The 18963-nt window shown below is 31.4% G+C and overlaps 1 protein-coding gene across 3 annotated transcripts in view; it reads left to right on the top strand.

Moving 5' to 3' along the window:
* Window positions 1-387: 387 nt before the first annotated feature.
* shot (dystonin-like protein short stop) overlaps window positions 388-18963 on the top strand; it is a 245124-nt gene continuing 226548 nt past the window's right edge. For all 3 annotated transcript variants that reach the window (XM_016051216.4, XM_071180282.2, XM_043046522.3), the window contains exon 1: window positions 388-810. In XM_016051216.4, coding sequence (XP_015906702.3) covers window positions 669-810 — 142 coding nt within the window. In that variant the 5' untranslated portion in view covers window positions 388-668. The remainder of the gene's footprint in view (window positions 811-18963) is intronic.

The raw sequence follows: 18963 nt of genomic DNA on the forward strand, positions 1-18963 counted from the left end.
GGAACCTCGAGCTTTTAATGCTTTTATAAAGAATCAAAGAACATAAAATAAACTTATATATTTCTGTCATTAAACTGGTAGTTTTAGCGAAAATCTCCATGATTATAATTTTACGTAAACAATAGCGTAACTCTAATATCCAAAACATTCAATGGAAAGGTTTTTGTTTTCATTACTATTATTTTAATATGAATATCAAACTCAAATCTTCTTTATCTTTCGCAGCACACGCACAGAAATGGAAGCTAATCAAACGATCTTAAAATTACTTACTAGGGAAGTGAGTTGAAACCAAGCGTTTCTTGGCTGAAATCAATTCCCTCCGTTCCAAAAAGCGAGCCGCATTGGCGAAAACATGCCACTTTTCGTTGCAACCCTTCATTCTTCTCTGAAATGAGGTGCTCTCTCCCCAGATCATAGAGAGAGAAAACAACACGCGATCGAAAAATAATTCATATGTTATGCCGGTCACTCTCTCTATCGAACACATTTTATAATATATTAATTTCTAACGATACAAATAAAAACACACTTTTTTTATATGTGTGTATTTTTATAGGAATGTTTAGTGGTGTGGTAGGACGCCTATTGAGTGGGGGGATTAAAAATATGAATTTTCATGACCCTATTCGAGGGAAGTCCCTGATATTTGTTGGGGAAGTGTAAATATGGAATATTGTGTATGGGGGTGGTACGGAGTGGTACATGATGCTCACTCATTTCAGGCGAGCTTGTCAGAATGGATGAAGGATAAACCGTTGAGTATTCTTCAACTAGATCCAGCTGATCGAGCCGTTCTCAGGATAGCCGGTGAGTCACTCATTCTTTTTATTACAATCATTGATTTATCGTTTGAAATAATCGAAGGCAACACGTTGTCTTGTTTAAATGAACACTTCAATGAAGTTATTTATTCTCTCGTTAAAATGCTAGACGCTGTTCAGATTTATTAAATAATAATTATTAAAATATGTGTTGTCATGTTTTTCATTCCACAAATGTACAACACCCGGAATTTTAAATATTTTTGGATACTGGGAGGCTTCATGAAGAATTTATCATCACTCATGATGCGACCCTTTTTGACCTATTTTTTTTTTCAAGTTGCAAAAGTGTTGTTATAAAAAACGTGATACTATGATTCCAATGTCTAAGTTGACAATTTATCATTTTAGCTACCACTTCAGTTTTAAAACATTTACAACTATATGATTACAGATTCGAAATGTGAGACAAAATGGATAACACTTATACCGAGAAGAATTTGCGAAAAAAAATTATATACATGTATTATAAGCCAAATATTAAATGGTTTTGTGATCGGTTCTGGGGCATAAACATTTGTCTGCTTGTGAAGATTCTTTCAAATAAACAACTGTTAATAAATAATGGTAGAGTCAGAAATAATTCACTTTTTCCAAACAAAAGATAGAAATTAAGTATTTTTATAACTAGTTTGTTTTATCTTTCCTGGAGTAAGAACTGTTTATATCAGAGTGGAATACACAAAGGATCTTTAAATCCCAGTCCCCCTTAAAATTGCAGCTGTCCTCCTATAGTTAAGTAAAAGTTGACATAAAATTAAAAAGCGTTTATACTACTTTCTAAACTATGCTACTCTCTACGTTTAAATTCAAGCTACTTTTCATAACATACTGATTTTTAAAAAATGGGTCCTGGCTCCTATTTTTAGTTCAGTTTTTATAAACTGCAGGCCAACCTTTTTTTGTTATTCGGTATAAAAGCCTATTAACCTGTTTTGACGTGTAGTGAAATATTATTAGCTTTTGAAGTTTAGAAAAAAAATTATTTACCCCCACCATGGCTTATTAATAATCTAAACATAAATGTATAACAGAAATAAATTGAACAGCCATGTTGTAATGAAATGACTCATTTTTTTTTTTTACTTCTTCCTATAGTTATTGTTTTACTACCACTTAGTCAACCCCAGCTGCACTTTTCATATTTCCGAAAATGTTAATAACTGAAAGTGATTAACATATTTTAGCGTGGAAAATAAATCAAATTAACAAAATAAAGAATGGTACAAGGGTTACTTTATATTAACTTTATATTAAAAAAAAATTTTTAGCTGTCGAAGATTTTACCTGTCGAAGATTTTACCTGGCAAAACTGTTGTACCATTTGAAAGATCAGATTAGAAGTGGTTTCCTTTTTAAACATGCAACATTTGCATTGGCCGAAATGAGAGAAGGAAGTTTAAAATCCTTTTTTCAAAACCACTCTATCTTGAAAATCATATAAATAGAATGATTACAAAATGGTTGGTATCAAAGCTAGAAAGAACTCCTCATTTTGATTCATCCGAATAGGTAAAAACTTCAAGCATGATCTTTCACATTTGCCATGTAATATCACCGACAACATTTGCAGCTAAAAGAAAAATTGTTTACATAGAGATCGTATGGATCATTTTGATCAACTCCTATGAAGTGCGGGGGGGGGGGGATCGTTCACAATTTAGGTTTCAGTCTTAAAGGTAATAAAATTATGTATTTAAACTGAAATAATTTCTTTTGTGTGAAGGGTATTTCTATATCTATAAAAAAAGAAGAAAAATACTATAAAAAAAGAAGAAAAAAAAGAAAAAAGAAAGATGATAGAGTTGCAATCATGACAGTAGGAAAGAGAGGCGTTTTATAATCATATTTTGGTAGTGTGTTAGGGATCTGTGTTTTCCCTAGAAATAAATAGAAACGAAATTGTCTTGCCACTACTTTCAATCAATTCTCCAGAATCTCATTATTTTATTTGTTCGGCTTGATTAAATTACCTGTGAATGACGTGAAGTCTAAAAGTTATGATTGACAGATTGAACTTTGGTTATCCATTGAGTGGATAACTTTAAGTCAACAATCAGTTGATAAGATTGGATACAGAAAAGCATCCGATACAATGACAAAGATTTTCTTTAAAACTATTCAAAATGAAGGTTACATTAGGATCATGAAAAAATTTCTATTGACTCTACATGCTTCAGTCACGAATTAAAAGCTGACTGCCATTAAACCGACGTTTACTTTAAATTCTGATTAAAGGTTAATCAGTAGGCTCATCTCAAAATGTAACATTTTTATCTTACTATGATATAAAAATCAAATGCCATTAAGAATTTTTTAAGTAATTGTATTGGACCAGAAAACCACGAGTCAGAATCCAAAACAACAAAAGAAGATCCAGACCTGTTGTCGGCTCGAGTTTTTTTTATTTTTTTTTATTTAAATATTTTTTTTTCTGTTTTCAATTCTTCTTTGAATTTGTTTATTTGCTAAGCTACAAACCAGGTTCGGAAAAAAACTCTTTCTTTCCTCATTTTCTTCTTCTTTTTTCTTCTTCTTTTTTCTTTTTTTTAAACTAGGTTTGTTTTGGTTTATAGAAAGCATAGGGTAAAATGGTACTTTACGCCCTGAATAATTAATAATCTTTTTTTGATAAAAACCCATCGGATTTAAACCGTGATTTAAGCCATGGTTTAAGTATAAACCATCACAACCCTGTTACAACCTTCTTCCGCTTATGGCCGAAAATCTTTCACAATTGTTTAAAATGTTAGTTACATGTATGCTTTCATAATCGATCTTGATTTACTATTTTTCATATACGATGTTTAAAATTGCAAAGACAATTACAAAATGCCCATATATATAACACCGCATGCCCCTATCGAAGTCAAAAATCAAATCCAACCCCTATCACGTTCAGCCTCTTCAGGGAAAGACTCGTCAAAAACTCTCTGATTTTAGAGAATTATGCGCTGGTTGATTTTGAATTTTTAGTACTGAAGTTAAATTTGTATTTACATTTTTCCTTATTGAAAGTTTTTAGGAATATTAATGAGGTATTGTAATAAGATACAGGTTTCTCTGTGACTTGAAAATTCGGAAAGCTTTATAATAGCACTTATTATAAAGTTTGCCAACGTTTTTTATTGTAATTTAACACTCCCCCCCCCCCATTTTTTTTGTCGAGATTCATTATTTGACAATGAAACCATTTGAAAAGAGAAATATTCCTTTAATCATAAAATTGCAAAAATGTTAAAAAAAGGGAAAAAAATGTGGAATAATTATGGAGCGTTTTATCTTTGTTTATAATGCATTTTATGCACATCCGACTAGTTTTTGGCTTTGAAGAAAACGTATTTTATGTTTACATGGATCGATAAATTTCTCATCTACAAACCTACTTTTTTTAATACGCTTTTAATGACACGCTTTCATGCGTGAGAACGATGTAATCGATATTTCAGCCTCTTTCCGACTAGTAAGTGCACTAAAATCTTTACTGTGGATCTTTGTCTTATGATAATACAAGTTTTAATCGTTTCATGAACGCTTTAAGCTATAAACAACTCAGAGATTTAATAAATACTATTTTACGCTAACTATAAAGATTAAAAATATGATACATTTGTTTTAGTTTTGAATTTATTAACCATTAAGGTCCTATTATTTTTTTTTCGAACAAGTTAGAAAAACAATATAAATATTTTAAAGCCAAAGCTGAAGAGCTAATTATGATAAAAAAAAAAAAAAAACAGACAAAAATATTCTTGGGGGGGGGGGCAATATAACATGTACGCTAACCCTTACTAAAAGTCTTGTTTCAAAAAATCTTGAATCGAAAAGTAAAATTTGATCCTTTCGTTTTTTGTGAACTGGATTATGTCCAACTAGATATTGATCACATCGTTCGTTTTCCATGACATTAAATTACATTTATGTGCAAAGATATGGGTAATGGTCTTCTAACTATTAAGTCTAGTTTTTTCCCCCTTCTTTTTCTGTTCAATTTTATGATTCTGTCTGAAGGTTAAAAGCTTTTCAAATTTCTCCGTTCTTAAAGTTGATCAGTTTAATACATTTATTAGAACACATTTCCAAACAGATACTCATTATTAACTGTCGAGCAGTTTTATTGTAAATTTAAGTTTTTTTTAAATTCAAATATCGAATAGTACATTGTAATATGAAAATATATTGTTAATGATAAGACAATTAAAATGTTTAGGATTTAAGTGTTGTTGATTGTTGGTTCACGAGGGGCCTAATAAGAGAAATCCGTTATAAATTTTTATTTTATCTTACAAATGAACCCTTCACTAATTATTTCATTATAAAAACGCATTCTCCTCAAAATATTTTGTCTGTAATCGCACCCTTCTCAAAATTCTGGAAACTAAACCGATGACGGCATTGTTTGGAACTTTTCATGTAGTAGACGAGGAAATATTGTTAAATGAACTTATTAATTCATTAATACCAATTTATTTTCTTTGTTTAGTAACAATTGCCACTAAATTCTTTCTTTAAGAAACTCAACCGATGACGTCATTGATAGGAACTCTTCATGTAGTCGAGAAAAAACTGATTTGTAAATTATGTTAAATGAACTTATTTAAAGAGAAAAAGTTTTTCTATGGCCAAGAATACGGCTTCAGCTACACATACGTCACAGCCCGTTCATAGGGTGAACTCATTCATACATCCACAGATGTAATTTTGATCTAAATTAGAGAACGATCCATCTCCAATTCAGTACTCCCAGAGGTATGATAGAGGACTCTGTGACCCGACATATTTGACGTTCTTCACTCACCATTTACTTCACGGGGAGTCTTCAGCCGGTCGGGATCGAACTCACGACCTCTTAGACATGGGCCAAATGCCTTACCAATCCTGCCCATTCATTTATATATCATTATTTTAAACACCAATTTATTTTCTTTGTCTTGCACGATCGCAGTTGCCATTAAATTCTTCCTTTAAAAAACTAAACTGAAGACGTTATTGATCGGAACTCTTCATGCAGTAGAAGTAGGTACTTTATTTAAGTCGCGCCAGAGGTGCACAATGGGCTATTGGCGACGGTCTGGAAACATCCCTGAGGATGAGCCGAAGACATGCCATTGCAATTTTGAACCCCTGCAGAGGGGATGGCTCCCTTGCTTTGGTAGCTTACGGCTGCGCTTTACGGTAGAACAATTTAACGAGAACCGATACAGCGCATTCTCGGTCCCTACGCACGCTGATCAGAATAGTCACCCGCCCGCTAACTGACCGCAGCCAGTGATGCTTGACTTCCGTGTTCTACAGGAAATCGTGTCTTTACGATCAGTGCACTGCGGGACTCGTGCAGTAGGGAAGAAAACTGATTTGTAAAAGATGTTAAATGAACTTATTTGAAAATGAAAAGTTTTATATATTCATTTATCTATCACTATTTTAAATGTCAATTTATTTTCTGTGTTCAGTTAAACGATCGCAATTACCACTCATCAACACGTACGAATGCGATGGCATGATGGCGGATCCTGCCGAGGTGCAAATTGTTCCTCTTCGCATGGTAAACATTGAAAAATCTGTTTATTCAAGCATTTATTTACGATTATTTTCGTTATTTTTAAACTTTAGCTTATTATTTTTTAGCCTTATTATTCAGGTTTTTTTTTTTTTTACAAACCTACGAAAACATATATTAACACACTCACTAGAAGAGAACCGTAGTTTAATTTTAGCTAAATTCAAAATGGCGAGTAGGGTTCTTTAGAAATGCACAGAAACAGCTTACGCAAAAAGTGGACTGACCCTTGTTCATTTAAAAGGCAATGATCTCCGATATTCATTTTTACTTTTTTTAAAGTTAAGACATGAGTTGAAAAAAAGAAATATTCATTCACTCATTCATAATCGCTCATTATTTTAATTTATGACATCGAATGCGGCACAAAAATGTTCCGGTTTTACTGATATCTGCCGCTAAGAAACTACTCTAACGTATTCTTTTTGTATTTCACTTTATGATTATCCTTGGAACTACAGATGAACATATTTTACAATTTATAACTAAAGCCTCGTTATTTTGTTTCGAACCCAGAAGACAAGGGAACTCCTGGATCAAGCATTGGGTTATTTTGAATTCATTCGTGAAAGTTTACTTTTATTCATCCACATTTGCGTTACATGGAATCAAAGTGAGGAAACATTTGCGTTACATGGAATCAAAGCTTTTTTTTTTTTTTTTTTTTTTTTTTTTTTTAAATTTGAATTCATAGAAGGCCTTAGCACGGATCAATTTAGTAGAAATAAGGAAAGATACCGGAGAATGAAAATGGCACTACTTCTCTTGTTTATGGTATTCCATGCCTTCTCTCTTCTATGAATGAATGATTTGTGATGAGAAACACACAGTTTAAAGAGTGAAATTTTCCTCATACGATGATTTAAAATATAAATGGTTCGTAAAACGATCCACTGAACTTATATATAAATTTTTATTTATTTATTATTATTATTTTCTGCAGCCATTCATTGTTACACTGTAAACTCTTTTTAATGAGTTTAAACTTTTTAAAAAAAATTTAAGGAAAAAAACTTTACACGTATAAAAATATAATAGTTTTTTTATTAAACATGAGTGAAATCTATTATTCCACTATCATTCACAGATAGAATTAAACAGAAATACACAGTATTTATAGCGTGTGCAAACTTCTGCATGTTTTTTTTTTTAATTTTTTTATTTTTTTTTTATTATTAAATGTTTGAAGTTTAAAATCCATTTGGCGCCTTGGCGATGGTAGTCGACAGATCACTATACGGAAATATTCGTAAAGCATTTACACGGCTTTTAATGGAAATATTGAAAAAAGTAAAAAAAGAACATTAAATAGGTTTAACACTAGTAAAATCACTTATTCCACAATTATATTAAAACAGATATACGACATTTTAAAGAGTATATATTTTTTTGATGAGCTGGTTTCATATCGAAAAATAAGTCATTTTTATTCCAGTTTTAAGTGCTTGACAAAAAGGACGCCACGTTTTAGTCAGAATGCTTTATTAATAAGGAAGTAAGGGTCAGTCATGCCAAGAGCCTAGTAACACTTGGAGGACTGTCAGAGAAGGAAAAAAAGATGACGTCCTCTCTATCTTAAAAAAGAAGTTATTTCAAAAGAAATATTTTCCTCTTTGAATCCATTGAATGATTGATATCGTGTGTTCTAAAGGATAATGCATTTGCATACTTTTCCTTTTCTAAATTATGATGTGAAGTCATTAATACTCCGATTACTCATTCACAATAAACGTCTATATTTTTATACTAAGTATTACAGTCTATCAAAGTAGTGAAAGGATTTCCTAAATGGGAATCACTTCTGTGCCATGCATAAAGAAATTCAGAATGTAATCTTTATTTTGTTTTTGTACCTTTGGTCTTAGTTAATCTGAAGTTATTCCAAATTGAAAAACGCTTTTTTTCTCTTCTTTTTCTTCTTCTTTTTTTAAAATTCGCATCGGATTATAGTGAACGGCGCGAACTGTCTCATTTTGCCTTATGGGTAGAACGAAGAAACAACTCATGCTGAATATAGTTCTACCCTTTTATGCAATTTATTGAAGAAAAAAAAACATCCCTTTTAGCAAGTATGAACGTTAGTGTCTGCACGCTAACCTAACAAGTAAATTATCCAAACTCACCTCATTTAATAATGGTTGAATACGATGAATTGTAAGGTACACTGTTTTCTCACACCATTTTAAACACTGTCATTTGAAATGGCAACATCTAAAATTTGAATGTCATGAGTCGAATAATTTTTAATATCAAATCAAATTTTAAAAATTAAAAAAGTCACCTATTAAAAATTCGATTCCTCGAGAAGTGACTGATTTCGTTCTCAAGTTTTGTACAATTGTCGTTAAAAATTACATTATTCAAAATGATGTAAAAAATTGTATACCTTACAATTTAAATTTTTTTCGGATCTTCTTCAATAGAATGTTGAAAAGTAATAAATAATCATTAAGAATTATTTTTTGCAGGGATTAATCTTTGGATGGATAAACGATTTTACAAATGTGTGCAAAGTTTATTTATTTATTTTTTTTTTTTTTTGATTCGCTTAAAAAGTTCTCTAAATAAGGCAATATATGCAAAGAGTAAAATAAACACGTTCAAGTTTTTAACCGTCTCCTGACCAAACTATTGGGGCCATATTTTCCTAATTGCGGCTACCCTACGATATTTTGAGGGTGAAGCACCAAAATCTGTCAACAAAAAAAAATTGCTTACTCAGAGAAAGTAACTTGTTTTTATGTCTCATTTCGCACTTAAAAATATCGTTGCATTCATTCATTGGCACAATTAAGATCAGGCTCTTGATAGAGCTCTGGTACGTGAAAATTCGATCATTCAATCAAAAGTTATGACAGGTGTTCCGTTTTTTTTTTAATTTCTTGCACTGTACATGATATTAAACACCAAGAAGATTTTTTTTTCTTGTCATTTGATTTTATCGTCAACTTGGCGTTGAACAATCGTTAAGAATAGTGTATATCTCTCGTAACTCTGTATTTTTGAGTTCAATTCATAAAACAAAGTAACTTCCGATAAACCCAATCTTGTGGAAAACCTTCGATGGTTGGATCGACTCATTTGACTGTTTTGGATTCACCCCTCACTTTAGAATAATTTTTGCCAATCCTTGGGTCGATGCAGATCCTATAAAGCAGTGTTCCCCAACCCCCGGTCCGCGGACCGGTACCGGTCCGTGGATCAAATGGTACCGGGCCGAAAATATCTGTGTTCCATTAAATTTTATTTATTTGAAAAAAAGGGGCCCCCGAAGGTGGTTACATAATTTTTAAATGTTTGTTATGTATCATTGTCTCCGATTACCCCCAGATGGAACTGTCTCATTGCAAAGAAAGAAGCTCAGGGTTCTCATTGATTTAAAGTTCTAGTAAGTTAAAATGTTAAATCACTTTCTATTTATTTTTTGGTGTTACTGTATTTTATTTTGAAGGCATGTTCAAATTCAATTAAATTAAAATTAATAAATCAGAAATATAAACAATCAATTCCCCCCCCCCCCCCGCAGAGGGCCACGGTGAAATTATCAAACGTTGACAGGTGCGCGGTGATAAAAAGGTTGGGGAACACTGCTATAAAGGTCGCATGTACAGAGGAATCGGATCTAGCAGTTATATGTAACGATTTGTTCAATAGTGACACCATTTCTGGATTGGTTCAAAATTACAAGGCTACGGAGTTGGACGTAAGTAGTCGTAAACCCATGAAATTGGGTCGGCTGTTCAACGACGGTTATAAAATAAAAATAGTGACACCATGGGGGCCGGGATAGCCTGGTCGGTAGGGCGCTGGGCCCATATCCAAGAGGTCGTGGGTTCGATCCTCGCCGGCCGAAGACTCCCCGTGTAGTAAATGGTGACTGATGCACGTTAAATCTGTCGAGTCTCAAAGTCCTCCATGTTCCCACAACAAATCAATACCTCTGGGGGTACTGATCCAGGAGTTTCCTTGTCTTCTGGATTGGTTCAAAATTACAAGGCTACGGAGTTGAACGTAAGTAGTCGTAAACCCATGAAATTGGGTCGGCTGTTCAACGACGGTTATAAAATAAAATAAAATAAAATAGTGACACCATGTTTTTTTTAAATAACTATTTTAAGGAAATTGTTCCAATTTAATCTATTTCTACCTGTCGCCACAATTTCGGAACATGTTTTCACACTTTTTTACTCTTTCCAAAGATTATTTTCCCGAGTGATCGTGAAATAATGATTAAAAAATCATTTGTAGAGAAGAATGATTTATAATTCTACCAGAGCCTATGATGATGCATGCATTTCTATATATTTTTAGTTTATCCGTGTGTAGTAGTGGTTAAATTAATTTTTTAAACCAAAGAATGAAGTCATTAAATAGCAAAAAATTTTGTCTTTAATAGTTTAAATACAAAAATAATATCTTCTCGGAAAATTTCGAAAAATGAACACTTATGGTAGTTGATAAGCGAATGAAAGGCAATGAATCTGTGTAAAGCTCGTTAATATGCACACATTATCTAGCAGATTGATCCGTTAAAGTGCAAAAACAAAAGCTATTTACCTATGTGTGCATGAACGGTCTCTTTACCGTTAAGTTTAAAATTTTGTGGATCGTTCGATTGTATTTATTGACTTAATTCTTTAAATACCGAAAAATAAATAAATGTAATTTTGTGTTCATTTCCTCAATTGTAATAAGATTTTAAACCATTTAATTCGTTGTAGTATATTTTTGACAACGGTTGCCTCAAAGGGTTAATCGCCATTTTTTACATTGACTCGCAAGAGCTGGGAGTGCATTCGACGTTTCTTTCTTTTCATTTTTAAAATAATTTATTGACATGCAATATTACCACAATGATAGATCCGGCCAATAAGTAATAGTTCGGGTGCCAAGTGGGTCGCAAAAGGAAGCTAGCATTTTTTAAAAAATATTTATCATTTAACCATTAAGAACTTTTTATTGACTATGCCCTTCTTTAACTAAGGTGGTGATAGAGAAAATAAAAAATTCTAATGTTCTATGAATAAGAAATTCAATAACTGTAAAAATAACAATAAAAAGTAATCTAAAAATAAGAATGTTGACATCTCTTTTATTTCAAAACTGATGCACACATTGTTTCTAAGCATTCAAACATATCGAGAAAAAAACGTTCATTGTCTTCCCTCTTCGCTTGGCTGATTATTAGTTCATTCAGTAGAATAACCAAATAATTAAATAAATCCATCAATAGAAAAATAATTCTCTTACAATTAGAATGTTTATATTAAAATGATAAGTACAAACGAATTGACATATAAAATTCAACTCTTGTTTGAGTTTATTAAACGGAAGACAAAAACAAAAAAGAGAATTGCGTCTAGTGTCATGGTAATAAAAAACTTTTCAATTATACTAGCGCCAAACTATACTCTTGATTATCTTTTGTTGCTATAGTAACAGTGCAGGGAAAGTCATGTATAAAAAGAAACTTGGAACAGTGGTTCCCAAAAGGTGTTTACGGAACCTTAGGATTCTGTCGAAGGATTACAGGTATTCCGGGAGTTGGAATTTTTTTTAAATCAGTAAAGTTTATATCCAGTCAATAATCCATAGTTTATTTAACATTTCGATTGTTTATATGAAATTATTTATGTAAAATATCAATGAAAAAAATTTAAAAAAAAAAAAAACTTTTTTCAATAACATAAATCGAATAAATTATGAAAAGGATATGCATTTATAAAAAAAAATTTTTTTTTTGATCGAGCTTTTCAAAATAAAATGACTAAATTTTAAAGGAAAAAAAAATTTTTTTTTCTGATAACTTCAGTATATTTACAGTTGGTTAAACGTTTGTATAGTGCCGGAGTTCGACTAAAACATGCTCGAACATTTAAGGTTACATTGCCGAAAAAAATTGGGAACAGCTGACAACAACAATTCTACAACAATTTCACTAAAAAAGAAGGGGGAGGGGAAATGGCAATATTTTTTCCATTATTTCTTTTTAAAGTATTTCCTAAACTGAAATTTGATCTTTATTTTTCTATCTTTATTATCTTTATTTTTCTATCTTTTTCTGCTCTGAATATTTTTTTATTTATCCCGTTCATGCTCGACCACAAACCTCTGTAAGAAATACGACTTTTTCAACATTCGATTTCTCAGAAACTATTCCACCGATTTTGCTGAAATTTTGTAATGTACTACGTTTAATTATGTTCTTTGATATATGTGGGCAGGGCTGTGCTCCATGCCTTCGATCCCATTTGACTTGTACTTTTCTGCATTTGTCAAACGACAACAACAAAATAATGTAAAAATTCGTATACTTTGCAACTTAAATTTTCTCTACTATTATTAAATAAAATAATAAAAAGTACTTTATTTTTACTAAAAGTTATATTTTGCATGGATAAACGAATTTTATAATTGTGTGCAAAAATTCTTCGAAACGTTTAAGAAATTCTCGAGATAGGGTGGAATATCCAAAAAGGAAAATTATCATGAAAGGGCTTTGTATTGCTCTCCTGACTAAACTATTTCCAGATTGCTTCTACCTATTCTATATTTTTGAGATCCTAATCTGTCGAAAAAAAGGCATGTTTATTCAAATAAAGCTTTCGTGCCTGAATTTTGCAACTTAAAATATCGTCTACATTAATTAATTAGTATATTTAAAATCAGCCAGTCGAATCATTAAGATTGAATCCTAGAACACGATCATTAGATTAAAAGTTATCAGGTGGTCCATTTATTTATTTGCACACTGTACCTACATATTAATTTAGATCAAAGGGATATTTTCTCGTGTTATCTACCACGTTCACTTTAAAAAAGACTCGTCTCTTTACTTCAGATCAAACTATAAATACCCAATATTGATAATAATCCATAAATTATGTAAAACAAAACTATCTTGTTTCGACAAAATAAATCCTTATGATGAAACCACTTTTTCTTATTTTGAAGAACTGAACCTTCCTTTTAAAAGGATGTTTTCCAAAAAACGTTCCTTTTGTGTCTCTTTTAGTGCCTTCATAAAATTAAATATAAAAAAAAGTTGTTTGCAATTGAAGAAGCTTTTTTTAGTAGTTCTCAGTTTAAACGGTTAGTAAACTTTGAATTTTTTTTTAGTGTGAAGATATTGTAACTAAACGAATTCAACTGTTTATTAATATTTTACTTCGAGAACATCACTGATCTGTGATTTTTAAGTATTTTGGCTCTTACAATCGGCTTTTTAAATCAGCAGCTTACTATAAAAAATTTTCAAGAATGGAATAATTTACGTAGGATAATAGTAGAATTTCTTCGGACTGCCAAATATTCAAATGAAAACTATTTATTAGTATCGACTAAATGTGAGTCTTTTGAGTCAAAAATGTCTGTTTTGTAAGAAAGCGTCTGTTTTTCACCTTCATGCCATCCTGAATCTAATTACCACAATTTAATTTTTTTTGGCGGGAAAGCTGATTGGATTTTTAAAATTTTGCTTACTCTGTAAAGAATCGGCCATTTACTTATTATTCTATACTTATAGATACCCAAGTGTATAAATTTTGCGATTATAACCAAAAATAGACTAGATATAGGATCCAATGAACGAACGCATAAAATGCGTCCCAGTGTCGACCTCTCTTGACCGCACACTCACCTTTACGGTGACCCACATTTTGCGCAAGCAAAACCCTCCATCGGTATTATTTTGTATTTTCCGAAGTTATTAAATGGAGAAATAACTCCCTATCGACATTTAAAAATGAATGGTAAGTGGGTGGTAAGTCTCTTAGAATGGGTTTACTCTGACTACCAAACAACCCTTCTCCAAAAACATTGAGACCTCAGGAAGAAGCCTTCAAGAGTTCAGTCAGGTTTTTCAACAGGATGATAGTTTATCTGTCATAAAATAATTTATTTGTTTTAGAGACTGCTGATTTAGCAACCTTAACTAGCCAATTCAGCACAGCAGTTTCCACATTTTTTTCGGCGAAACCTCGACTTTTAAGAAACGTTGATGAGGAGGTTTAAATATAACAAAAAAAAAATCACTTCCTGGTGGGTAGGACGATTCCAACGGTCGAAGAATCCCGTATTAAATGGTAACGGGTGCAAGGCCAAATCAGCCGGAATCACAAAGTCCTCCAAGTTCCCATCACAAATCAATATCTCTGGGGGTACTGATCCAGGAGTTCCCCTGTCTTTTGGATTGGGTTCAAAACTACAAGGCTTCGACGTTGAACATGGTGTTTCGTCCACTGAAATGTGGGTCGGCTGTTCAACGACGGTTATAAAATAAAATGAATTCAGAAATAATTAATAGGAATGAATTTTTTTCATTGTTTCATCCATTACGTCTTTAAAATGAGATCGTGAACTACCGATGCATTGTATACAATGAGATAGGTATCTTCAGCAGCAATGGATCCCTTTCAAAAACTATTTTCTAATATGTTATAAAACAGTTCATTTTGAATTTTCGTTACTTTCATTTTTCTTCGAAACACTTTAAATTATATTTTAAAAAAATGAAGAATACGAATATAATTTAAACTTAAGATAATTTATTCATGAGTATTTCATAAAGTATAACAGAATGAAAACATACCATAAAGCTGAAAGATTCTTGAACATCAGATATGGCGTGACATGAATCTTCATTCGAGGGTAAATGTATCATATACAGAGAGAAGAATGTTAAATATTTTTAACTTGAGAAAATCTTGTTTTTTTTTTTACTCGTAATTCTAAAAATTTTCACATTTTGTTGTTTTCAGCTTTCGATTTACACACCCGACATACCAGACATTTGCTATCTCGAATTCAAAAATAGAGATTAACCTATAAATCGAGATATTTCGATCTGTATGACGTATAATCAGGAATCGAAATGAACGATGGTCCACTAAAACTGAACTAGGATCACCACGAAATAAATTATCAATATAGTCCCATCGAGGGATGTAAAGGTATACTGTTATGGTCTTTTGATTTTTTAATCCGTATTTTTGTCACAAAATAGCATATTTTTTTCATAATTAACATGACACGTTCTCTGTATTGTCATTTTTTATTTAAATTCACTCTATCAGCATTTTTTTTTATTTTTTTAAGAAAAAGTCTAATCGAGACATGTTGTATGTTTTTTTTGTCTATTCTATGTTCCATTCATTACCTATTCTGTCACATTTATATGCTACCTGTTATCTGTTTTACCCTACTAGAAAAACCTAACAAAAAAGAATAACTATTAGAAACGCTTCGTTAAAATGCTGCACTATAATAAAAACAATGAAAATTAAAAAAAAAAAGAAAAAAAAAATTCTTCGAGCAAAAAGTGATAATAAAAGGACGAATATAATTAAAAAATAATGAATTATAATAATTATTTTAATTAATAATAAAAAATTATAATAATTAATATAAAAAATTCTTGCTTGACTATAAATAAGAAGAAAAAAACAGTAGTACGAAACTCGTGGTTCAGTATAAAGTAATTTAGTTTCAATTCTTTAAATTCCATTTGTCTTCCAGACCATAAATTTGAAAGCCGTGTGCAAGTTTTAGAACTTAACAAATATGTGACAAAACTATTTCTAATAATGTATAGAAAAAAATGCGATTTTTAGATTATTCTTTGTATTTAAATTTCAGAAAAAATAAATGTCGAAAAATACTTTGGCAAAAAATACTTTGTCGACTATTGGGCCGAACATTCGGTAAAAGGGGTGAATATTCGTTACATCCCTATGGACTATCAATATACTTTAGTTATTGGAGGAGTCAATATTTTTTCTTAATTTCTACCCTTGCATAGAAGAATCCTGCCCTAAACTGTCCCCTGAATTCTTCAACGGATCATTTCTTCACTTATCATTTGAATAAATTTTTCAACTTTATGCAAATGACATTCTCAAGGCTGATCTGAAGTAGAATAATTATTTAAATTTAAAGTTAATGAGAGCATGACGCATCGGAGTAAAATGTGCATTTAGTAAATTCATTCTTATAAAAAAGAAATCTGTTGACATCAAATTGTGAGTGTTTAGGGAAGGGCAGGATAAACAAAACCACCTACACACACTACACCACTCTGTCAATGAAGTGGTTTTGGTAAATGTCTAAATGCTTTAAAAAAAATTCTACATTTCTTTCTTTCTTTGCATCTTTTTTAAAGTCCGGGCATACAATGAATTAAATTGTATCGTAATTGTAATTGTATCAGCAAATAAAATTATAGTTAAGAACTTAATTCACTATCATTCTATAATTTGTGGGGTAAAATTTGCCTGTGAAATTTTATAGTCCAGCACCATTGTAGGTCCTCTTCTTTAGTGATATTATTCAGAAATTATTCTTATTAGTGATATTATTCTTAACATCTGTTACCATATGTTGACAAGTCTTTTTTTTTTAAAAAAAATCTATATAAAAATGAATGTCTGTCTGTGTGTCCTTTATAGACTCCTTAACAATCCAACCAAAAGTTATGAAATTTGGCATACAGATAGTTTCAAGAACGAGGAAGGTCATTGTCGACATTAGAACATTCTACCACAAATCGTTCTAATAGGATGAGTGAAAAACGAAATGGAATTTTCTGATTGATTAAGCGTTAGCCATTGTTTTAAATTTAACAAATCAATTTTCACAAATTTTAAAAATACATCAGTGATAATTGCTAGCTTATAGCTCTATTTGATCAAAAAAATAGTTTGTTGCACGTATTTAATTATTTTATATTCGCTATGTCAGATGAATTCAATGAACATTACGTGGTAGAACGCGTGGTCTACGTCACCAAATTTATACTTCTTCTGTAAACGTTTAAAATAATTGATTTTATTTATATCAATTTCTTTAAACGCGTTTCTAAAAAATTACTTATTTAAAACCAACGGTAATGAAATAGAAACAAAATATTTATGAAATCAAAAACAAAAAATTAGTGGGAAAGTGGTACTAATGCGTTTAGGATAAACATAAGAAATTGGTGCCAATGAGGGTAATTACGCCAATCATGATTAATGAATTAAGGTAATGTATATAAATTGAAATAAAATAATAAGCAATATACTAGAAAGCAAAATAAATGCAGTAAAGGTATTTTTTTTTTGTCACTCTAAAAGAACCGTAAGAAATCGTCATCCCATCATTGAAGACAATAATGCTTAATTAATGTTGGTAATATGTATTAATTGAAATAAAAAAATAATTTCTGAACTCAAAAGCAAAAATAAGTAGAAAAGATACTTATTCGCGTTTTCGGTATCCATAAAAAAAAATCTGCATATTATTATTGGCACTAATGCCCAATTAATGTGTATTAATTGAAATAAAATAAAATAAGCTATGTGCTAAAAAGCCAAGCTCATGGAAGAATGATTCATTGGAAATTCGTTTAAGAAAACCGTAGAAAATCGCCATTCACAGATGACACTTAATTGGGTATAATATAGCCTACGTCACAGGTTGTGTTGTTCCTACTAAATTTAACCTATGAACGGCATTTTCTGCGAGCCTAACTTCAAGCCACAAATAAACAAACGAAGTGTTCGATCGTTTAAATAGCTGCTCGCCAGATTTTATTGCATTATAAAGAAAAGTTATTGAAACTAAATACAACTAAATAAACAACAACAACTAAAACAAATAACAACAACTACTAATAACAATAACTAAGTAAACAACAACTAAATTCCATTCGTTTAGCATTGCGTCATATGTTGTTCCTACTAAATCGAAGTAGTTGTGTTTTTTTTTCATATTATACCCAACTCATATGTATCACCTGTTATAAATCGAGCATGCTATCAGCGAGCCTCACGCTATTTTTGTTTATCTTTTAGAGTTGCACTTCATAATTTGGCAACTTCTAATCTTCTATATTTGAGTTTATTTTTTCTAATCGTTCTTTTCTTTTTATTTCTAAGTTCCATTAAATACTAATTTAAAATAGCTGTCACCTTTATTTTGCTAATAATTACAACATGTTATGGGTCATTAGCAACGTTTTACTGCGTGGATAGCTGTTTTCGACGACGTGTATGAACTTTTGTATGCCAAATCGTGAGCAGTACTTCGTTTTTCATTAACGTTAGTGGTGAAGTGATTGCTCATTTTTGTGGATTAACAGTTTGGCGATGGATGGAAAGAACTTAATACAGTGCACGAAGGTGCGTCCAACTGGACTGACTGGAAGTTAGAAATTAACTCTTTATTCGTCCTTAATCATTGTGTTGGAATTTTGGATGGCTCAGTTGTAGAACCGTCGATACCAGTGAAAGACGCCAGTGCCGAGACGGTCAGCGAGTACAACAAAGTGCTCGTATCCTACACAAAGACGAATGCGAAAGCCGCAATAATTATTCGATCTAATGTATTAGCGGATATCTTAAATCTAATTCGTATGCATGGTAACTCTGTACGAGAAATATGGAAGGAGTTGCTGAACAACTTTGACAAAGTGACGAGTGTAAAATTGGATACTCTCCTTCAAATATTTTTCGCTTTCAAAATAGAGAAGGATGAAGACGTAATGAAATCTCTCGCACGTTTGCGTACGCTATGGGTCGACTTGCAACGGAACAGGAGGCG

Source organism: Parasteatoda tepidariorum, chromosome 1 (genome assembly GCF_982258835.1).
Source record: "Parasteatoda tepidariorum strain Cologne lab strain chromosome 1, Ptep-v5.0, whole genome shotgun sequence".
Classification (NCBI taxonomy): Eukaryota; Metazoa; Arthropoda; class Arachnida; order Araneae; family Theridiidae; genus Parasteatoda; species Parasteatoda tepidariorum.